Consider the following 18,761-nt stretch of genomic DNA (forward strand, 5'->3'; position numbering starts at 1 on the left):
GTCCAGCCGCTACCTGCGACGGTCTCGCGGCAGTCCTTCACCCAAGTTGCCTCACTTCCTGCCCGGTTCAAGGTACCGAGGCAGCAGAGGCCACAGCCCGCCCCGAGTCCCCAGCCCAGGCAGGAGACGAGGACGAGCTGGCAGAGAAAATCTCCGGTTCCGGCAGCAGCCGTTCAGGCACAGCTGACTCAGATTTTCGGTCACCAGTCGAGGAAGAAGAATCGGGCGGCCTGACTGCCTCTCCTCTCCTCAGTGACAAAGCTGGAGGTTCCCTGTTCCCCAGCTCCAGATGTGTTTTCGGGGTGCCACGAGGCCCCCATCTTCCCGCCGCCTCGAGTGATGCCGCAACGCCATCCTCAAGTTCGCGCCAGATGGGAAACAGACTTAATACCAGAGACAGCGAGTTCTGCTATCTGCATAAGTCACAAACACACATGTCACAAATACCGTTGTTTTCGAATAAACCATTTTTTTACTGTCGCATCCAGGCTTCAAGCCGAGGGCGCAGTCCAAAAAAAAGAAAAGAAAAACAATAAAAACAATAAACAGTCTGTCACCTGTCCCTCTTTTGAGAGCAGCTACGGCCTCTCTCAAAAGGCGGATAATAGACGGGTCTGTGAAGGCACCACCGCCACGCGCATGCGCAGTGCCGGCTGGAGCTGTGAAGACACCACCGCCACGCGCATGCGCAGTGTCGGCTGGGGTTATCAACCTGGGGTACCGCCGTGTTCAGACGCTAGAGGACCCCATAACACAACAAATAGAGACTCAGAGGGAAAGAGACGTGACATCTCCGCTCGCTTTAAGGAGCGAAAGGTGGAAGATGCTCACAGCATCTGCTTGGGTTTTCAAGACAGTAACACGGGGCTAGAGGCTCCAATTCGCTGTCACCCCCCCTCGCTTCTCGGGCATTCTGTATTCACAAGCCCGGGGAGATTCAGCCCATATTCTGGAGCGAGAGATTCTCTCGCTACTAGAAAAGAGGGATATATCTATAATACCCACAGAACAGAGTCAGAGCGGCTTTTATTCCGAGTATTTCCTCGTTCCCAAACGGGGAGGGAACGGAATTCGGCCAATACTGGATTTGAGAGCTCTGAACAACTATCTCAAAAGATACAAATTCAGAATGCTCACTCACACATCTCTGCTACGTCTAGTGCGACAAAACGACTGGTTCACATCAGTCGATCTGAAAGATGCGTATTTCCACATCCCAGTATATTACCCACACCGGAAATATCTGAGGTTCGCATTTCAGGGTGTCTGTTACGAGTACAGAGTACTTCCCTTCGGTCTGTCTCTCAGTCCAAGAGTGTTTGTGCGTTGTACGGAAGCCACGATAGCCCCGTTAAGACAACAGGGTATTCGCCTGGCAACCTACCTGGACGACTGGCTCCTTCTCGCACGGTCGGAACAAGAGGCTATTACGCAGACAAATATCCTCGTAAAACACCTGCTCGACCTGGGTTTCATAATAAACACAGAAAAGAGCATGTTGTCCCCAGCCCAGACTGTACTCTTCCTGGGTCTACACCTGAACTCGGTGCCCTTTACAGCCCGCCTGTCAGCGGAAAGAGTGAAAGCTTTCAGAGCTTGTCTCGCTCATTTCCGGCTGCGCAAATATGTTCTCTTCAGATCATGTCTGCGGTTACTGGGGCGGTTACTGGGTCGCACATCAATTACCTGGAGCTTTTAGCGGTGTTCCTCACCCAGAAACGCTTTCTGCCTTTTCTCAGAGGACACCATGTCCTCGTGAGGACAGACAATACGACCACAATATCGTATATAAACCGTCAAGGGGGTTTGCGTTCTCTCCAGTTACACATGCTGGCACGCAAACTGATCTTGTGGAGCTGCGGTCGTCTCCTCTCTCTGAGAGCGACGCACGTACCAGGAGTGATGAACCTCGGGGCAGACCTGCTGTCCAGAGGTGTACCACTGTATGCAGACTGGACTCTACATCCAATGGTTGTGAGTCAGCTGTGGGTGCGTTACGGCCGAGCCACGGTAGATCTGTTTGCATCAAAAGAAAATGCTCGATGTCAGCTGTTCTTTTCAATGCGCGATCTAAACGCACCGTTAGGCGTGGACGCACTCACGCACGTTTGGCCTCCGGTCCTTCTGTACGCGTTCCCAACCCTGGCTCTGATACCCCCAACTCTGGCCAGAGTGAGAGAACAGCGCCATAAACTGATCCTGATAGCTCCGCACTGGCCTGCAATGTACTGGCTGGCGGAGATTTATCAGCTGCTGTGCGGACAGCCGTGGCAGCTCCCGTTACGCAGGGACATACTGTCTCAAGCTGGGGGGACGATCTTTCACCCACACCCAGAGCGCTTGGCCCTATGGGCCTGGCCTGTGAGTGGTACAATCTGAATACAGTGGGTCTCCCGCAGAAGGTGATAAACACTATTCAGAGCGCAAGAGCTTCCTCCACCAGGTCCCTCTATGACTGTAAGTGGAGGGTGTTTGAGGAATGGTGCCTTCAAAAAGGGCACACCTCTTTTCAATGTCCTGTTGGGGTGATTTTATCATTTCTACAGGACCTAATTGATAAACACATAGCTTTTTCTACGATCAAAGTCTACCTGGCTGCTATTGATGCATGCCATGTGGGCTTTGAGGGTAAGACGGCTAGCCAACATCTTTTGAAGAACCTCTCGCTGAAGACAGTGCTGTTACTGGCCCTGGCATCCGCCAAGCGAGTCAGTGATATTCATGCGCTCTCTGTACATGCTTCGTGCACTCAGTTTGCCCCGGGGCAAACGAGAGTGTTGCTGAAGCCCAACCCTGCCTTTATACCTAAGGTGGTTGGTTCATGTACCCCAATTGACATTGAGGCATTTCCTCCGCCGCTGTGTTCCTCCGGGGAACAGCGGCCGAATTTGCTGTGTCCAGTTCGTGCTTTACGCACTTATATGGACAGGTCTTAAGAGTTTTGTTGTAGTGACCAACTCTTCATATCCTGGGCTAACCCTCAGAAGGGCAAGCCCGTTACCAAGCAACGGCTCTCCCACTGGATTGTGAAAGCGATTACTTTGGCCTATACGAGTCAGGGTTTGCAGGCACCTACGGGTCTGCGTGCTCATTCGACTCGTGGCTGGCTAGATCCTGGGCTTTGTTCAAGGGTGTTTCCATCCAAGACATTTATGCAGCGGCGAGCTGATCCTCGCCGCTCACTTTTGTCCGCTTTTACAGGCTAGACGTCTCTGCTCCCAGTGTGGCCCGAGCAGTGCTGGGCCCCGTGTTGAGTCAGAGCTCTACCTGTTAAGTTCTGGTTGGTTTGGTGATTTTCGAGATAAGCTTGTCTGGCAATACGGGAGCTTCAATATCCCATAGTGAGACATCGAACGGAGTGTTATGAATGAGAACTATAGGTTACTTACGTAACCCCAGTTCTCAGAGTAACATGTAGTGAGATGTCTCACCAGACGGCCCTCCTTGCTAAGGCGAAGCGAGAAGAGGTGCTTATTTTGAATGACGCTGCGACGTGGCGCAAGCTACTTATAGGGGGTAGATTCCCTGACGCTGATGTCAAGATCACCAGCCAATCAGGATTGGCGTAATGAGATTGATGCTTCTGTTTGCTCCGCGATGAGGCGCATCCCATAGTAAGACATCTCACTACATGTCACTCTGAGAACTGGGGTTACATAAGTAACCTATAGTTTTTATCATATATTTTCCACATAATATACTATATCGTTTTTTTCTGATATGTTGACATACTATACCATCTTCTTCTTTCAGAAATGTTTTACATACCATCATTGGTTGTTTTTTGTGTTTGTCATTTGTATCAACCTTTTCAAAACATACCTCTTTTATAAAGTTTCAATGACATACTATAAGCTTTTTTCTATGACATACATTCTGTGACTTTATGTTTGACATTATTATTTTTTGTTTGTTAAACTGTAAAATGATATCTCTTTGGAACACCATATCATTCCTTTTAATATGTTTTACTTATAATACACTATAACGTTTTTTAGCATGCTATGCTAGGTTATTTTTCATGACTTTTTATGACACTGTACGCTGATATTTTCCTTATAACTTTTAACTATACTATGTTTTTTTTTTATTGTATAGTATAGTATATCATTTTTATGGATATCGTTACTATACATTTTGCATAGTGTACTTGTACTACTCACTATTATAAAGACAATGTTTTATGAGATGCTCTGACTCATGTTATGCCATTCTTTGCTGACTTTTAATGGCAAAATACAATATGAGTTTTAAAATACTAAAGTATGACCGGCCTTTATTGTGAAATTCAATAGTATAAAATATCAATAATTTTCACAGCAAACATTCAAAAACACTGTAAAAAAACGGATCAATGCAATGCAGTTATCATCAAATATGAGTTTATTTTTTTATAAATCATTCTTACAAAATTGGCATTTACCTATTTCATTTGTGACCTCTATAAAAGTCTTCTGTTAATTACATGGGAGGAGGGAGGAGAAGGCATCGGGACAGCTGGGCTCGATTGAGTCCTTACGGATCAACAGATCTTACTGCTGATTGGTAAAGTGAAAACAGCCAAATCTCTGATAAATAATCCCAAACAGGAAGTGGTCATACGTTGTCGCCTTAGCAACAGTGTCCAAACACAAAGATGAAAACAGGGTTTTGGAATAAGGGAATGGAAGCTGTGACTCATCCAGTGTATGAATGCGGGGCTGTGGGCCCTGCTGCCCGCCTGCTGGAGGCGTCTCGGACAGACAGAGCTCGGCATCTCAAGAACTCACATGTTGATAAAAAGGCACAAATCAAGAACAGACTAGTTTCCAGCACACACGCTGTCGACACTATAAACACCAACTGCCTGGCACATTTCGGGTACACCTTCTTCCATCTGTTTCCATGCACACAATGATAACTTGCATAATGTTCCCCCTGATCAGGTGACAGAGGCTTTGTAAGCGGATGCAGAGGTTTTCCAGGTGGCGTAAATCACATCCGTCACACTCTGATGGAGCAGCGGACTCGATATACTGTACAGCACACCAACTGAGGGATGGAGCAGGTCTCTGTTGCCATGTTATCTGACCCGAAAGCAGGCTTTGAAAGAGGCAATTTAAACACAGTGTGTACAGCCTCAGACCCATTACTGTAATGCATGGGGGCAAGATGTTACAGCACAATCTCAAAATGTTTCCATCTGCTTCAGAGGACCCAGCTGCTTATTATTTTCCATGTGTCAGTTGGCGTAGTCTTTATTGGGGACTTTGCAATTTGACTCCCGCGCAGAGCCACGATTGAGCGCCCCAATCCAATTCTAGATCGCTGGTGTATGCAATCTTTTAGAGTTAAAACTAAAGTCTGGGGAGTTGGGTTTGAGAAAGAGTGTGAGTAAGTTTCCCTGGAAAACCAATGCACAGTGAAACATAACACGAGCTGTGTATCGGCATCTTTGTGGATTAATGTGCAGCGCATAGAAAATAATCAGAATAAATACCACTACCCCCCCCTCAGCGATCCAGGGTCAGTCTTATGTTTGCGCCACGTCATCTCAAATCGTACACTGTTTTTTTTTTTTTTCTTCAAAAAATAAATATATGCCTATATACAGTGCTGAGAGGCGCATGGATTTGAAATGGGCGGTGTGCTTTGCGTTTGAAATGTCTGCAAAGCTGGGGGACGCTTGAGATGATCCACATACAGTGATTCAAACGATCGGACATGAAAGGCTTGATTTGGATTCAAACAATATGGTTTTCTAAAGAAGGAGAAATAGGAACCAGATGCACACAGAGTAAGGAGTGTGTTGTTCCCAGAATCACGTTCTGTAGCGTAGATGAGAGAACGTTGACTGCTGTGACTCGTAAATCTCTCCTGGCAAAACAACTAACACTCCAAACTTGAAGTCACAGAACGTAACTACACAAACGATATTTAATGCAATGATGAGGGAAAAAAAATACATGATAGTCCTGCTGTTTGATAAATGCTGAAAACCGAGCAATGGCAGCATTTGGATATGACACTTCATAGCATGAACGAGACCTTTGTTGACACTGAAAAGGCTTGACAATACATTTCATATAATCTATTCGTAAACAGATAAAAACCAAAGTAAAACATGTGTGACACTGATAATGACAATGTTGATGTAAGCTAATGATTAACACACTGAACAGACATTACGCTGAATGCCTGCCTGACAGAAAGGCCACTAAAAGCATGCTGCTTTCATTTATGTGTCTGCAAACTAAATGTGAGAGTCGCCTGCGCTCACAGCCGCTGAAGCTAGTAATTTAAGCATTTAGATCTGGTTGTCCAATACCAATAAAGGTAATTTAAGGTGCAAAATGTTAGGCGGTTTGCCGGGGATACTATGGGCGATATGAGCAGATGTTATAAGGGGGAAAAAAGACCCCCTCCCAAGGCTAGCATCAGCCAGCAGGTCATGTTTGTGGGTCACTGCCTCCACATCACAGCGGTCTCTAATGTTAGAGTGTTTCATCAACAGCTTGTCTCCCGGGAATGAAACTGCACTCCAAATGAAATAGCTTTACCTAATTGAAGCCCAAACATATCTCTGCCTGACAAATGGAGGAGAAAACCTTTTGTCAATGTAATGGCTCCGAAGTCCTCTTATATGTCACGGGGGGGAAAAAAATTGTGATGGCAGGAGAGCCAGATTGGACTGATGACTCGAATATTTCAACACAAGAGCGTCTAGGCATCTCAAAATGATGTAGGCAACGTGATGTGCAATAAACAATTCTTAAAGGCAGACCCTGATGACAGAATGGCACTGATGCGCTCAGCGTTTAAAAACGGAATCTCTCTACAAGCACTCCAGTGAAATGACGCCGGTCACTAAAGACCTGCGATGGACTGAAATGTTTCTGTTCCCTCCCTGTAAGGATAGTGCTGCGAGGCCATGCAGGAAGAATAAATGGGAAAAACAAGTTTGGGTTAGAAAGCAACGTTATGCTCCATTTCATCTAGAAATGTTCATTTCGCTCATTCCAACGGAAGGAAAATGTATCCCGCTTGAGCTTATGGTTGGATGAGCCAACTTTTCAAGGCTCTGTGCACACAACATGCACGCGCATATAAACACACTCACGTGCGCATACGAGCAAAGAGTTTGGAGGGGGAAATAAAAGATGATGAAAGTAAGTGAAAAGAAAAAAAAGATGAGAAAAGTACAAATGCCGCGGTAAGTGTGAGAGGAAAATGGGATATGAAAGTAGATGTTTTTCTAACTTAACCCAGTGATAACGGGGCAGCGGAGGGACCATTATAAAAGCCATATCAGCACATAAAGGAATGAGCCGAGGAGGGGGGGCGGGGTTGTTTTCAGGCTCAAGGATGTATTTTGAATTTCAAGAAATAATGGCTGCTTTGCTATAAAAGAAACCTTGTCGGGCCACTTGAATAACAGGTTGGACACTGCTGTTTACGTTTCTGCTTTGAGAATGAAAATACGACACTGAAGACGCTCTGATTTGAAACCTCTTAGAGAGAAGAGAGTCTACAGTGACACCAGAGAGCTGATTTGTACAGAAATCAAATCAACTAAAGAACAGGGTTTCGTGGGGTATGAGGCAGGGGTTTGGGTAGTCCAGTATTACATCCTGATGCAGGCAAGGGGGAGGGTTGCTAGGGGCGATCAGTAGGTGGGCGGGGTTGCCAGGTTTGTGTACACCTTCCCTCTTCTACCGTCCTGCACATGTGCCGAGAGAGCAGGAGAGTCAATGTCGTGCTTGTTCGTGTTGTACAAAAAAATATTCTATCCAAGAGTTCTCGTCGTCAGTAGTGTGCGCTGCGTGTTTGCACGTTTGCAGAACATACAGGACTGTTTGGCATGTCCATCAGTTTGTGTACTCTTCTCTGTCTGTCTGTTTGCGTTTTCTGTTTGAGTTTTTTGTATCCAAACGCCATCTGCTTGTTTCCTATTCATCCCTCCACACGTCACGTCCTGGCGCTGTGGTCGTTGGCGATGTGCTGAGTGGAAGACAAAGCGGCCCCCCCCGTCCACCCCGCTGGAGTCCTACTACTCCTTCTGCTCTCCACTGAGTCTCTCTCCCGCGCCTCCCCCTGCGTGGGGTCTCCCGCGAGGGGGCGCCGGTCCTGTCAGAGCCTCTCGATGTCCCTGTATTTCTTGCGCAGGATGGAGACCTGGTCCTTGAACAGGACGGGGTCCAGCCTCATCTGGGAGTGGACCAGCGGCATGGCGCCAAACCAGCTGGCGAACTTGTTCATGCAGGTCTGCCGCTGGGCGAAGTGGTCTGGGTCGGCCCAGCGGGAAGCCCTCGAAGACTGGGGGAAGAGGAAGTAGAAAGTTAGCTTCATATTATTACAGCAAATAATGACATTACATTGCATTGAGCTGAGGCTTTTATCAAAGTGACTTACAATAAGTGCAATAAACCGTAACGATTCAAACTAAGAACAACAAGAACATATTTGATGACATATATATTACTTTACAGGGGTTTATCTAGAAAAATATAGTATGAGGGCGCTGATCTTGTTTCTAAGATGTATAAATTCTCACAAGAACATGGCGCCCCTATACAAGATGGCCCCGCAGATGTAAACAACGCATTTGACCTGATTTCATATTTCTTGAGTAATTGTACAGTTTTTGACAAATGGATTTTTTTTTTTAAATGTTACGGGTAATATCGGCATTTTGGTATGAGGGCGCAGTGCCCCTGTTACCCAGATAGGACAACACCCTGCTTTAGATAAGTGATTCATCACCACGGGTTACTGATACTCAAGGATGTACTTCTGCTTTTGCTAAGGGCTGTCCCTTAATTACATGGAGAAATATACAAGGTATGAATTTATATAGCCTGATTTGTGCTGCTGATCTCTAGAAAAACAGTTTTGTCATAATAACCAGTTAGCTAGATAGTTGAGGTAAACCAGTTGACATAACAAGCTTAAAATAATGGTGAACCAGTTCAAATAATAAGAGCTAGTTTGAATGAATAAACAGCGGTAAAGAAGACATTAAGTAACATTTTACATAATTAACTAAATGTTATGGTTATCAGTTTGAAATGGTTAGATATAAGGAAATGGCTAAATGGTAAACAAACAAAAAGAAGCTAAACCGTGCTAAAATAAAATGATTAACTGTAGGAATAGTGAGCTTAAACACAAACAATTAAACCGCATGAAAAAGCATTGGAATAATATCCTAGTGTATGCTGTAAAACTTGAGATCCACTTCAAAAGCAATTGTTATGAACTTTTTGAACGTGGTGTCGATGGGATGGATGTGGGGCTCTGCCAGACAGAAACCACAACCTCAGATCATTGGCAGGAAAGAGACGTTCTCATTAAATGAGAAAGTTCGACAATAACAGTCATCTGCATCCTTTCATTCAATCATAGTCACATTTCAGACGCTGTGACAAGAGAACAACATTAATACATGATGAAGGACATTAACGCTTCTCAATAAATCATCAACTGGATCATATTCTATATTTGGGAGACTGGAGTCAGACTGGAAAACTCTAAAAAGCCATAAAACTGACACGGCTCCTCTCTGAGCTTTTGTCTCTGGGCTGAACAGCGAGTGACTTGTCCTGTTTACCCACGGGCTGCACCAAAGCATTTGAACAGAATAATTCATACTGTTCATGGAGCAGCAAGTCACGCTGAGAGGCCATGAGACACACACTGATGCTGGGAAGACAACAACGCTGGCTCCAGCATGAATCACCAGTTATAAAAAGCATAGAATCAAAGAGGATTATATTATAACTCTAAATGTAAGATTCTGAAGAGTTCCATCATATCCTCTTTAATGCAGATCAATTTCTTTTTACTCACAAGTGTCCTGTTTCTCTTGGCAGTGTTGAATGCCATTGATTCTTTTAAAGGTCCCCTATTATACTGTTTTTCATCAATATATTATAGGTCTCAGATATACACAAAACATGTCTCTGAATTGCTTGGCTCCAAATACCAAACAGATCATTGCAGAATTACCCATAATCCCCTCTGTTTCAGCTCTGTTTCAAAAGTGATGATTCTCTGTCTGTTACTTTAGATGAAAATAAGGAGCCCCTCCCCACGCCCCACTGAGAGATATTTGGTTAAAAAGAACACAATGGTGCTCTAGGAGGAGATTCAGGTGATAAGGGGGGGGGGGTTACCTTGGTCGGTTATTGGCTAATGGTTACACACAGGGTCGCCCCTCCCTACACGCAGATCACGCAGACTGCGTGGGCCTCACCTCGCGGGGGGGCATCATCTGAAGCGCAAATGCGGCGCACCTTTATGCGCTTACGCGGCACAATTAGTGCAAGCTCCACTAGCAGTGGATTTTGCACAATAGGTGACCTTTAAGTAATCCATAATACATTTTCAAATGACATGGGTACAGTCTTGAGAGGGGCTTCATCCACTCTTACCTGTCCCATCATGGTCTCCTTGTACTGTTTCTTCTGTGTGACCTTGATGGGCGGCAGCTTGGTGACGGCAGAGACCAGGAAGTTCATCAGGATGTCCTCACAGTTGGCCAGCTGGTCCACCATGCCCTTCAGACTCGTGGGTAGAAAGTTGGTGTAGAGGTGATGGTAGTACCTGCAAGAGAGGACAGAGAGGAGTTAGACATATGTAGAAAATAATGATTTGGGTAGCTTGGAAAAAGTCTGAGACCCTAAAATAATGATACATTTGATTTAATTTAGAGTCCACCTCAGTGTAAATTGGTCTTGGCCTTTTCTAGAACAGCAAAAGTGCATTTTACAATATAAATAACACGACCAAATAAAGAACTGCTTCGACAACTCAATTAAGAAGAACCACACATTTGAGACACCTTTACGTTCCAGGTCGAAGCCTTTGGGCAGAACTCTGAGTCCATCAGCAGACTGATTGCTGGTGTTCGAGAAAAATTGAGTGTTATTGAAAGCGATTAAGCGTCGGGCTCCTCTGATTGGCTGGCTTCAGCCTAATGGACTGCGGCCATCACAGCTGAGTGAAACCATATAAAAGCTGACAGCCCTGCAGTGAAACTAAACGCAGGAACTATGAAACGCCTTGTAGCAGACAAATTGAAATGTTTTGGGATAAAACATACCAAGTGTCAAAACACTGGTTTCCCGAGGCTGTGCAACACTGAACATCACACCTACTTTTATAATCTACAGATCACCGCATCAAAGTGTTGCATCAAAAGGAAGACGACTGAACACTTGAGAGCAGAGCGGAGCAGAGCTGTGGTCCCCCGTACAACAGACGGAGAACAGAGCAGAAGTGAAAGAGCATGAGAGGAAACAGCAGAGCGCAGTGAGACAGAGAGGAGGTAAACAGCTGTAGTGGAAGTGTTTAATGTGAGGCGTGTTCCATACCGGTGGTAGATGGCGGCCCCCGTCAGCACCATGGAGTAGTCGTTGGTCCATTTGGACGTGTAGCCCCAGCGCTCCTTGTTGCTGTCCCAGAAGTGGCTGCGAGCCGGGTAACCAACGATCCGCTCTGGGAAACTCTGCCACACGGTGAAGGCAAAATCCACCTTGACAGAAAGAAAATACAGATTTCAACATATATGATGCAGAACATGATATTTACAACTAGTACCACATCCTGATAATTCATCTATTTCAAGTTGAGATTAATTATTTCATGATAAAAAATGTATTTTCTTCTGATTCATCATTTTACAAGCAGTTGGTTAGAGTTTTTGGGTTGCCAGGTTGGGCAAATACATTTTAAATGACGTTTACCCTCCTTGAGCAGGACACTTTTATAAATTAATTATTTTTCATTCTCTAGTTGATCATGGCAGCGGTTACCAATATATTTTATATGACATACAGTCTTCACAATCGCGTCAAATAAACTACCCCAAGATACCCCTGTTGTTTATTTCAACCATTACTTTTAAACAATTAAAAAGATTTATTAACTCTTTAATGGATTTGATTCCTTCTTGAAAGCATAAAACTGTTTAATAATACATGTCAACAATTATAACCGCATTACTACTAGTTAGACAGGATAAACACCAGCCTCCACATCTTGGTAACCCACAAGTTGCTTTAGTTAATGGGTTAACTTATTTATAAAGCATAAGTATTCCCATATGTATTCTGTCAGTTTAACATTTAAAGACAGACTGCAGGACTTTTTGTATTTTGGAGCATAATGGCGATGTGAGTAACTTTCCCATGCTAGTTTTTGTAATTACTCTCCCTGCCAGAGGGGGGAGACAAAAGGTCTGCACTGAAGGTTTAAAGCATGACATTTCAAACGTGGGAAATAACATTTGGTTGCAATTAATGTTCTATTTACAGTATTAATTGATCAACACAAGAAACAAAGGCTGTGCACACTGTAACACACCATAAGGAAAATACAACAGCGGCAAAACCTCATCGAGCACAAAGCAGTCTCCTCTCAGCAGCTGCCTGAACTTCTGAGGACACGATCAAAGCATTCAATCAAATAATCAGATGAGAAGACCTAAAAGTGCTCAGCTGCTCCTCAAACAGCCTGTTCTGCATTACACCACATATTACCACACTGTACTTCACGGAGACTGCTTACATTATGTCAAACCCCACTCTAAAACACAACACACATTTATCTCTTCCTGCCACAATTTGTGCTCACCAACGAATCCCAGAGGAGGAGGAGAAGAAGAAGAGAGATCTGCTTCTCTTCCGCTCTTACTTTCAATGAAAAGCAAAAGCGTATATGGAACAGTAGCAAGGAAAACTCGTTGAACCAGAATCAAACGGAAGTATGGCTGGCATATTTTACAATAAATTATTATACATTTTAAAAAAAGAAAGGAGAACTGGATGCTAGTTTTTATTTTATTATGAATATCTGCTCTGCTTCTCACCATCTTCAGCTAAGAGGAAAACAAGGAGACTGTCCAGAAAGTGATGCTATTTCTCACGAAATTGTATAAACATTACTGGCATTTCTGTTTCCCAAACCCTAATGTTTGTGAACATGATCCAACTGTCTCCATGTGAACAACACGAGTCAATTCATTTTTTCGGTGTTGGATTTTCCCTCCACTGCCAGCTCTGAGTTGCCATTTTGATCCTCGGCACAAACAGCCTTTATGAGATCTAATTCTACCCTGTTTAAAGCAGCATCTGGCTTCCCATGGTGCCGCGCCAAAACCTATCCCCGGGAAACACATGAACAGTCCCGACAGCATGTGGAACAAAAATGCCCATAATACTGTTCTCCAATAGGGGATTCGGGAGGCACGGTGTGATTACAGGCGCCACAATGGAAAGAAAAGGGTAGAGAAGGGGCGGAAAAAAATCACTGGGAGTAAAAGTTTCAGCGATTTAAGAATTGAGTTTCAGAGCGATAACTTGAAAACACCGGGGACAAACCAAAAGAGTGATAATAATATAGAGAGAAAATGCAATCAGAGTTGCTTTGGGCACATGGAGAGGGTTTGGAGCTTTGTTTTGTCTCAAGAGGACCAGACTATCGATACAGACAAGAGGCAGCAAGAAAGAGAGCAAAAGTGTTCTACTTTATTATATTACAACAAACCTCTGTGGTGGACAACACGGTGTCTTCATCCAGGCTGAGGACAGCGTCGGTCACTAAGGTCTCGTAGGGCAGGAAGCGACTGCTCATCACCTGCAGGAGAACCACAGAGCACAGAGGATTAAAACCAGAGGAGTTGGGAGTTCATTTCCCTCATACAGCTTTCATTTGTGATCATTTAGTAGCCTGGAACACAGGCTACTAAATGCAGGAGCAATGCCTGGAACACAAAAAAGGCAGGAGCAAATATATTTCTGAAAGTTGTGGAAAATGTTTGCCCCTTTCTTCATTCAGGTGCCTTTTGAACTAACAGTTGAGAGATGATCATGAATAGAAACGAGAGCCAAATGGAAACAGCTTCATGTCATTCTTACTTCTTGGAGGTTGAATTAAGGGATTTGCTCAAAATATGGGCTTTTTTATCTAACATCTTTCTTTTGAGCTCTGATTTTGCTCTCTACCAACTCCAGAGGGAAAACACTTTAGCTGCCAAATGCTCCACTATGTTTTCCAGCTAACTTTATCTGTCGTTTGGTGCTTGTATAAAGTGTACAGTTTTGGGGGGCTGCCAATTGTGGGCGTAATTAAAGCCAAAGTCCAGCTTGAGAGTTGTGCGAGTGAAACAAAACAGTCAATCTGTGTAACAAAAAAACCAAACAATGAGCTGAAAGACAATACAATATAATGAACTGGTGATCCTTGTGAGTTCACATGAAACTTTTCACGTTAAAGTAGTCAAACGATCCAGAGGTAGTGTAAACACATGGCTTATATAATTGTTAAGGATGATTTTAGCTACCCTGACTAGCTACCCTTTGTTCTTTCAGTCTCCACCTAAGAGAGTGTCGAAAAGCTGAACGTAGGTGGCGAAAAACAAAACTCCAGGTTCATTTTGAAATCTATAAAGAGAGACTTGGTCTTTATAATTTGGAATTGAAAAATGTACGACAGTCTTTCTTCTCTGACATCATTGCCAAAAACAAAAACAACGAACGTGCCTTGCTTGCTACCGTCGACAGACTAACAAACCCCCCAGTGTCAGTAGCCTCTGAATTTCTATCCACCAGGGCCTGGAATGAGTTTTCCTCCTTCTTCACTGACAACATTCAGAAAATCAGACAAGCAGTCAGTGCCTCTGCATCAGGTACAGCAAATGTGTTGTCCCTGTGTCCACTTAAAATCAATTCAAACACCATGACACAATTCCATCAGATTAATGATAAAAACCTAGAGGACATTATTCAACTTCTGAAATCCTCCTCCTGCTGCCTTGATACTATTCCAACAGGATCTTTCAAAAATGTTTTTCCTTGCATGGCCTCAGATCTACTTCATATAGTAAACAAATCTCTTCACTTAGGTATTTTTCCACAGGCCCTGAAAACTGCAGTCATTAAACCGCTAAAAAATAATAATCTAGATGCTTCAGTAATGAACAATTACAGGCCCATATCAAACCTGCCATTTCTGTAAAATCATTGAAAAGGTCGTTTTTCAACAGTTGAGTAATTTCTTGCAATTAAATAACTGTTTCGATGTGTTCCAGTCAGGCTTTCGTCCAAACCACAGCACTGCTCTTGTAAAGGTCTTCAATGACATCCACTTAAACACAGACAGTGGCAGAACTTCAGTGTTAGTATGATTAGATCTCAGTGCTGCGTTTGACACTGTTGACCACAACATATTACTAGACTAGTTACCATAGCTATGCAGATGACACACACATTTACGTAACCATTTCACCAGGAGAATATGCTCCAATTCAAACACTGAGTAAGTGCATTGAACAAATCAATGACTGGATGTGTCAGAATTTTCTCCAATAAAACAAAGATACAACTGAGGTAATGGTTTTTGGAGCCAAGGCGGAACGTATAAAAGTTAGCGCTGAGCTTCAGTCTGCAATGTTCAAAACAACAGATAAATCCAGAAATCTAGGTGTAGTCATGGACTCTGACCTGAGTTTTAACAGTCACATTAAAACAGTTACTAAATCAGCTTACTATCACCTAAAGAACATATCTAGGATTAAAAGACTAATGTCACAGCAGGATTTGGAAAAACTTGTCCATGCTTTTATCTTCAGTAGACTGGACTACTGTAATGGTAATGGCCAAGGTCTCACTAAAAAATCTATTAGAAAGCTGCAGCTGATTCAGAACGCTGCTGCTCGAGTCCTCACTAACACTAAGAAAGTGGATCACATCGCTCCTGTTCTGAGGTCTTTACACTTGCTTCCTGTGTGTCAAAGAATAGATTTTAAAATACTGCTGCTGGTTTATAAAGCTTTGAATGGTTTAGGCCCAAAATACATTTCTGACCTACTGCTAAATTATGAACCATCCAGAACTCTCAGGTCTTCAGGGACTGGTCAGCTTTCTGTCCCCAGAGTCAGAACTAAACATGGTAAAGCAGCGTTCAGTTATTATGCTCCAAATATCTGGAACAAACTCCCAGAAACCTGCAGGTCCGCTGCAACTCTTACTACTTTTAAATACAGTCTGAAGACTTTTCTTTTTGCTGCAGCTTTTAATTGAACTATTCATATCTTAAACTGCACTGTCACTTTTATCCATGTATTTTTTCTTTTAATGTTTATTTTATTATCTATTCTTTTTAAAGCACTTGCCTTGGGTTGAAAGGTGCTATATAAATAAACTTGCCTTGCCTTACCCAAAGCTCAGGAGTTTTTAAATCATATCCACTGGCAGAGCTTCACTGGGAGATACATTTTATAAAAACTTTTCTGCTTCAACTATCAACTCTATGTATTTTTGATGACGCCTTAAAGATTCACGGGAGACAACAAGCCATCACATCAACAAACAACAGCGCACAGAGAAGAAGAGAAAAGCCAATATCCTACGCTTTACTGCACGCTGCCCTCCCATTTCCAACAGTGATAAAGTGCTGATACAAGTTTCCATTACTGCCGCGGGCTCGTCTTTCTCTTTTAAATCAATAAAAACACATAAATGCAGCCAGACACATACAGCATGATTCATGTGTCCTGCATATAGGATACGTTTACCGCTCCGATCCACCACTGTTTATAAACAGAGTGCATTTATCTAACGGCAAATTAAACCAAACATTACTTGACAGTCCTTGAATATTTACTGGAAGCACAGAGAGTGATGGTGTCCGGGGCCTGGTGGGCGGATGTAGAGAGCAACATCTTGAGGACATTTAGACGGGGAAGTCTCTCGGTGTGTTTCTGTGATGAAAAGCGCTCGGATGAGAAAACAGCAGGTTCTTGTTGACAAAGTGTGTGTGGTGGTTGCTGGATGCGGGCTTAAACAACCTCCCACACAAACAAGATGCAGCTCACGAAACATAACTTTAATGGACGTAGACACAGAATCACATCCAGATACACATTTTAAACATATACACACTAACAGCCTGTTATTCAGTTATGGAGCACAGCACTGAAGGTCAGGAAAATAAGAAAAATGTTCTTTTGAATCGCCGCCTGCACTGAAAGCACTTTTATTTACATTGGAGGATAGTCAGTGTTGAACTTCTTTCTATATCAACTCCTGGCATTGTCTGTGTGATGCGTTCAAGCGCGGTGACCTCACCCTCAATAGGTCTTCATCACTCCTACAGCAGCAACAAACACCCAGAGAAAATACTTTACTGTGGAGCTGTGAGGAGCCTGTTATCCATTCTGGTGCTGCAAATAATGATTTCTTTTTATTATCGACCAACCTGTTAGTGTTTAAAATGTCGTAAAGTATTGAAAAAGGCCCGAGGTGATGTCTTCAAGATGCTCATTTAAGCCAACCAAAACTTTAAAGACTTTAGTTTTAGAATTACATCAGTTAAGGAGTTAAATCACCTACACCAGAGACAAGTAGAACATCAATACCTAATTAAAAAAACATCCTCAAATGTATAACGGCGGTCATGATTTGCTTCAGTGTTTGGGTTTTGACTCATTTGATTAGCTGTTGCAGGATGTGGCTAAATAATAAATAAGCTTTTCTTATTTTATGAGTCGTCAGGGCCATCAGCTTGCAGTATTCAGAGCTGTCTATGTCATGATTTCATTTTTCAGACGTCTAGCCGGTGTTCTTAAGGCCGCACTTAGTTTGAGGTAAACAATGGTGATGAAAGATAGAGAGCAGCAAATCTTTACAATTAGAAAAGCTTGGTATGACATTACATAATAATTTGTTATTGCTGCAAAACAAGTCTATTCTGATTCATGGAGGAAGAAACTGGTTCTGATACCGATGTTGTATAATAGTCCAGGCGATATTACCTAAAAATGTTGGTAAAAAAAAGAGAAATAGATGGCATTTATATCAGTTGACTCTGGGCAACATAATACAGAAGAACTGCATTTAATACTGTTAATTACTAAAAATAAAGTGTTTAAAGGGTCCCCTATTATTAGTTTTCCATCAATATATTATAGGTCTCAGATATATACAAAAGATGTCTCTGAAGTGTTTGGCTCGAAATACCAAACAGATCACCCATTGTAGCGTCCCATAATCCCCTCAGTTTCAGCACTGTTTCAAAAGTGCTGATTCTCTGTCTGTTACTTTAGATGAAAATAAGGAGCCACTCCCCACGCCCCTCTGAGAGATATTTAGAAGGGGGGGGGGGGGGGGGGGGGGGTTACCTTGGTTGGTGATTGGCTAATGGTTACACAAGCCAAAACATCATTATGACATCATAAAGTGGCCAAAATCTGATCAGCTCATTTTCAGACAGGTTTTTATAGAAATGGATCGGGACAAAAAGGGAGAAAATCTTTTTTCTGAAACTTTCAGAATCTCTTTACACAGAGGGGACACATGTTGATGTATAAAAGACATGAAAAAGTGGATTTTGTATACAGTAATAGGTGACCTTTAAGACCTGATTTCTAACTTTTAGAGCAGCAGATGTTCATGATTGATTTGTTTAAAAGTTTGTGAGATCGGTTTGCTGGATAGCTCAGTTGTTAGAGCTGATGGCCAATAAGAAGTGTCCGCTGCCATGTAAACTGGTTCGAAACCCTGGCCCACCGAACATGTCTCCCCTCTATCTTCTCTCATAACCCTGCATCTCCAATAAAGGCACTCTCTGGCCCAAAAACATCTTTAATAAAGAAAAAGGTGAGATCCATTTGGTGATGGAAAAAGGCAGATTGAACATAATGTTGCTTAAATGTCATAAATATAAAACACAATAAGGTTTTACTGTTTTTACATTCTAAAGCCATACAATTAAGTATGAAT

General features: G+C 43.0%; 1 protein-coding gene across 1 annotated transcript in view; it reads right to left on the reverse strand.

Annotated features, from left to right (window-relative positions):
• Positions 1–4,365: 4,365 nt before the first annotated feature.
• Positions 4,366–18,761, reverse strand: part of ext1b (exostosin glycosyltransferase 1b) — a 114,404-nt gene continuing 100,008 nt past the window's right edge. The window contains 4 exon segments of the mRNA XM_079653537.1: positions 4,366–8,295; positions 10,413–10,584; positions 11,355–11,515; positions 13,528–13,617. Coding sequence (XP_079509663.1) covers positions 8,110–8,295; positions 10,413–10,584; positions 11,355–11,515; positions 13,528–13,617 — 609 coding nt within the window. The 3' untranslated portion in view covers positions 4,366–8,109.

Source organism: Notothenia rossii, assembly GCF_949606895.1.
Source record: "Notothenia rossii genome assembly, chromosome: 10".
NCBI classification, from domain to species: Eukaryota; Metazoa; Chordata; class Actinopteri; order Perciformes; family Nototheniidae; genus Notothenia; species Notothenia rossii.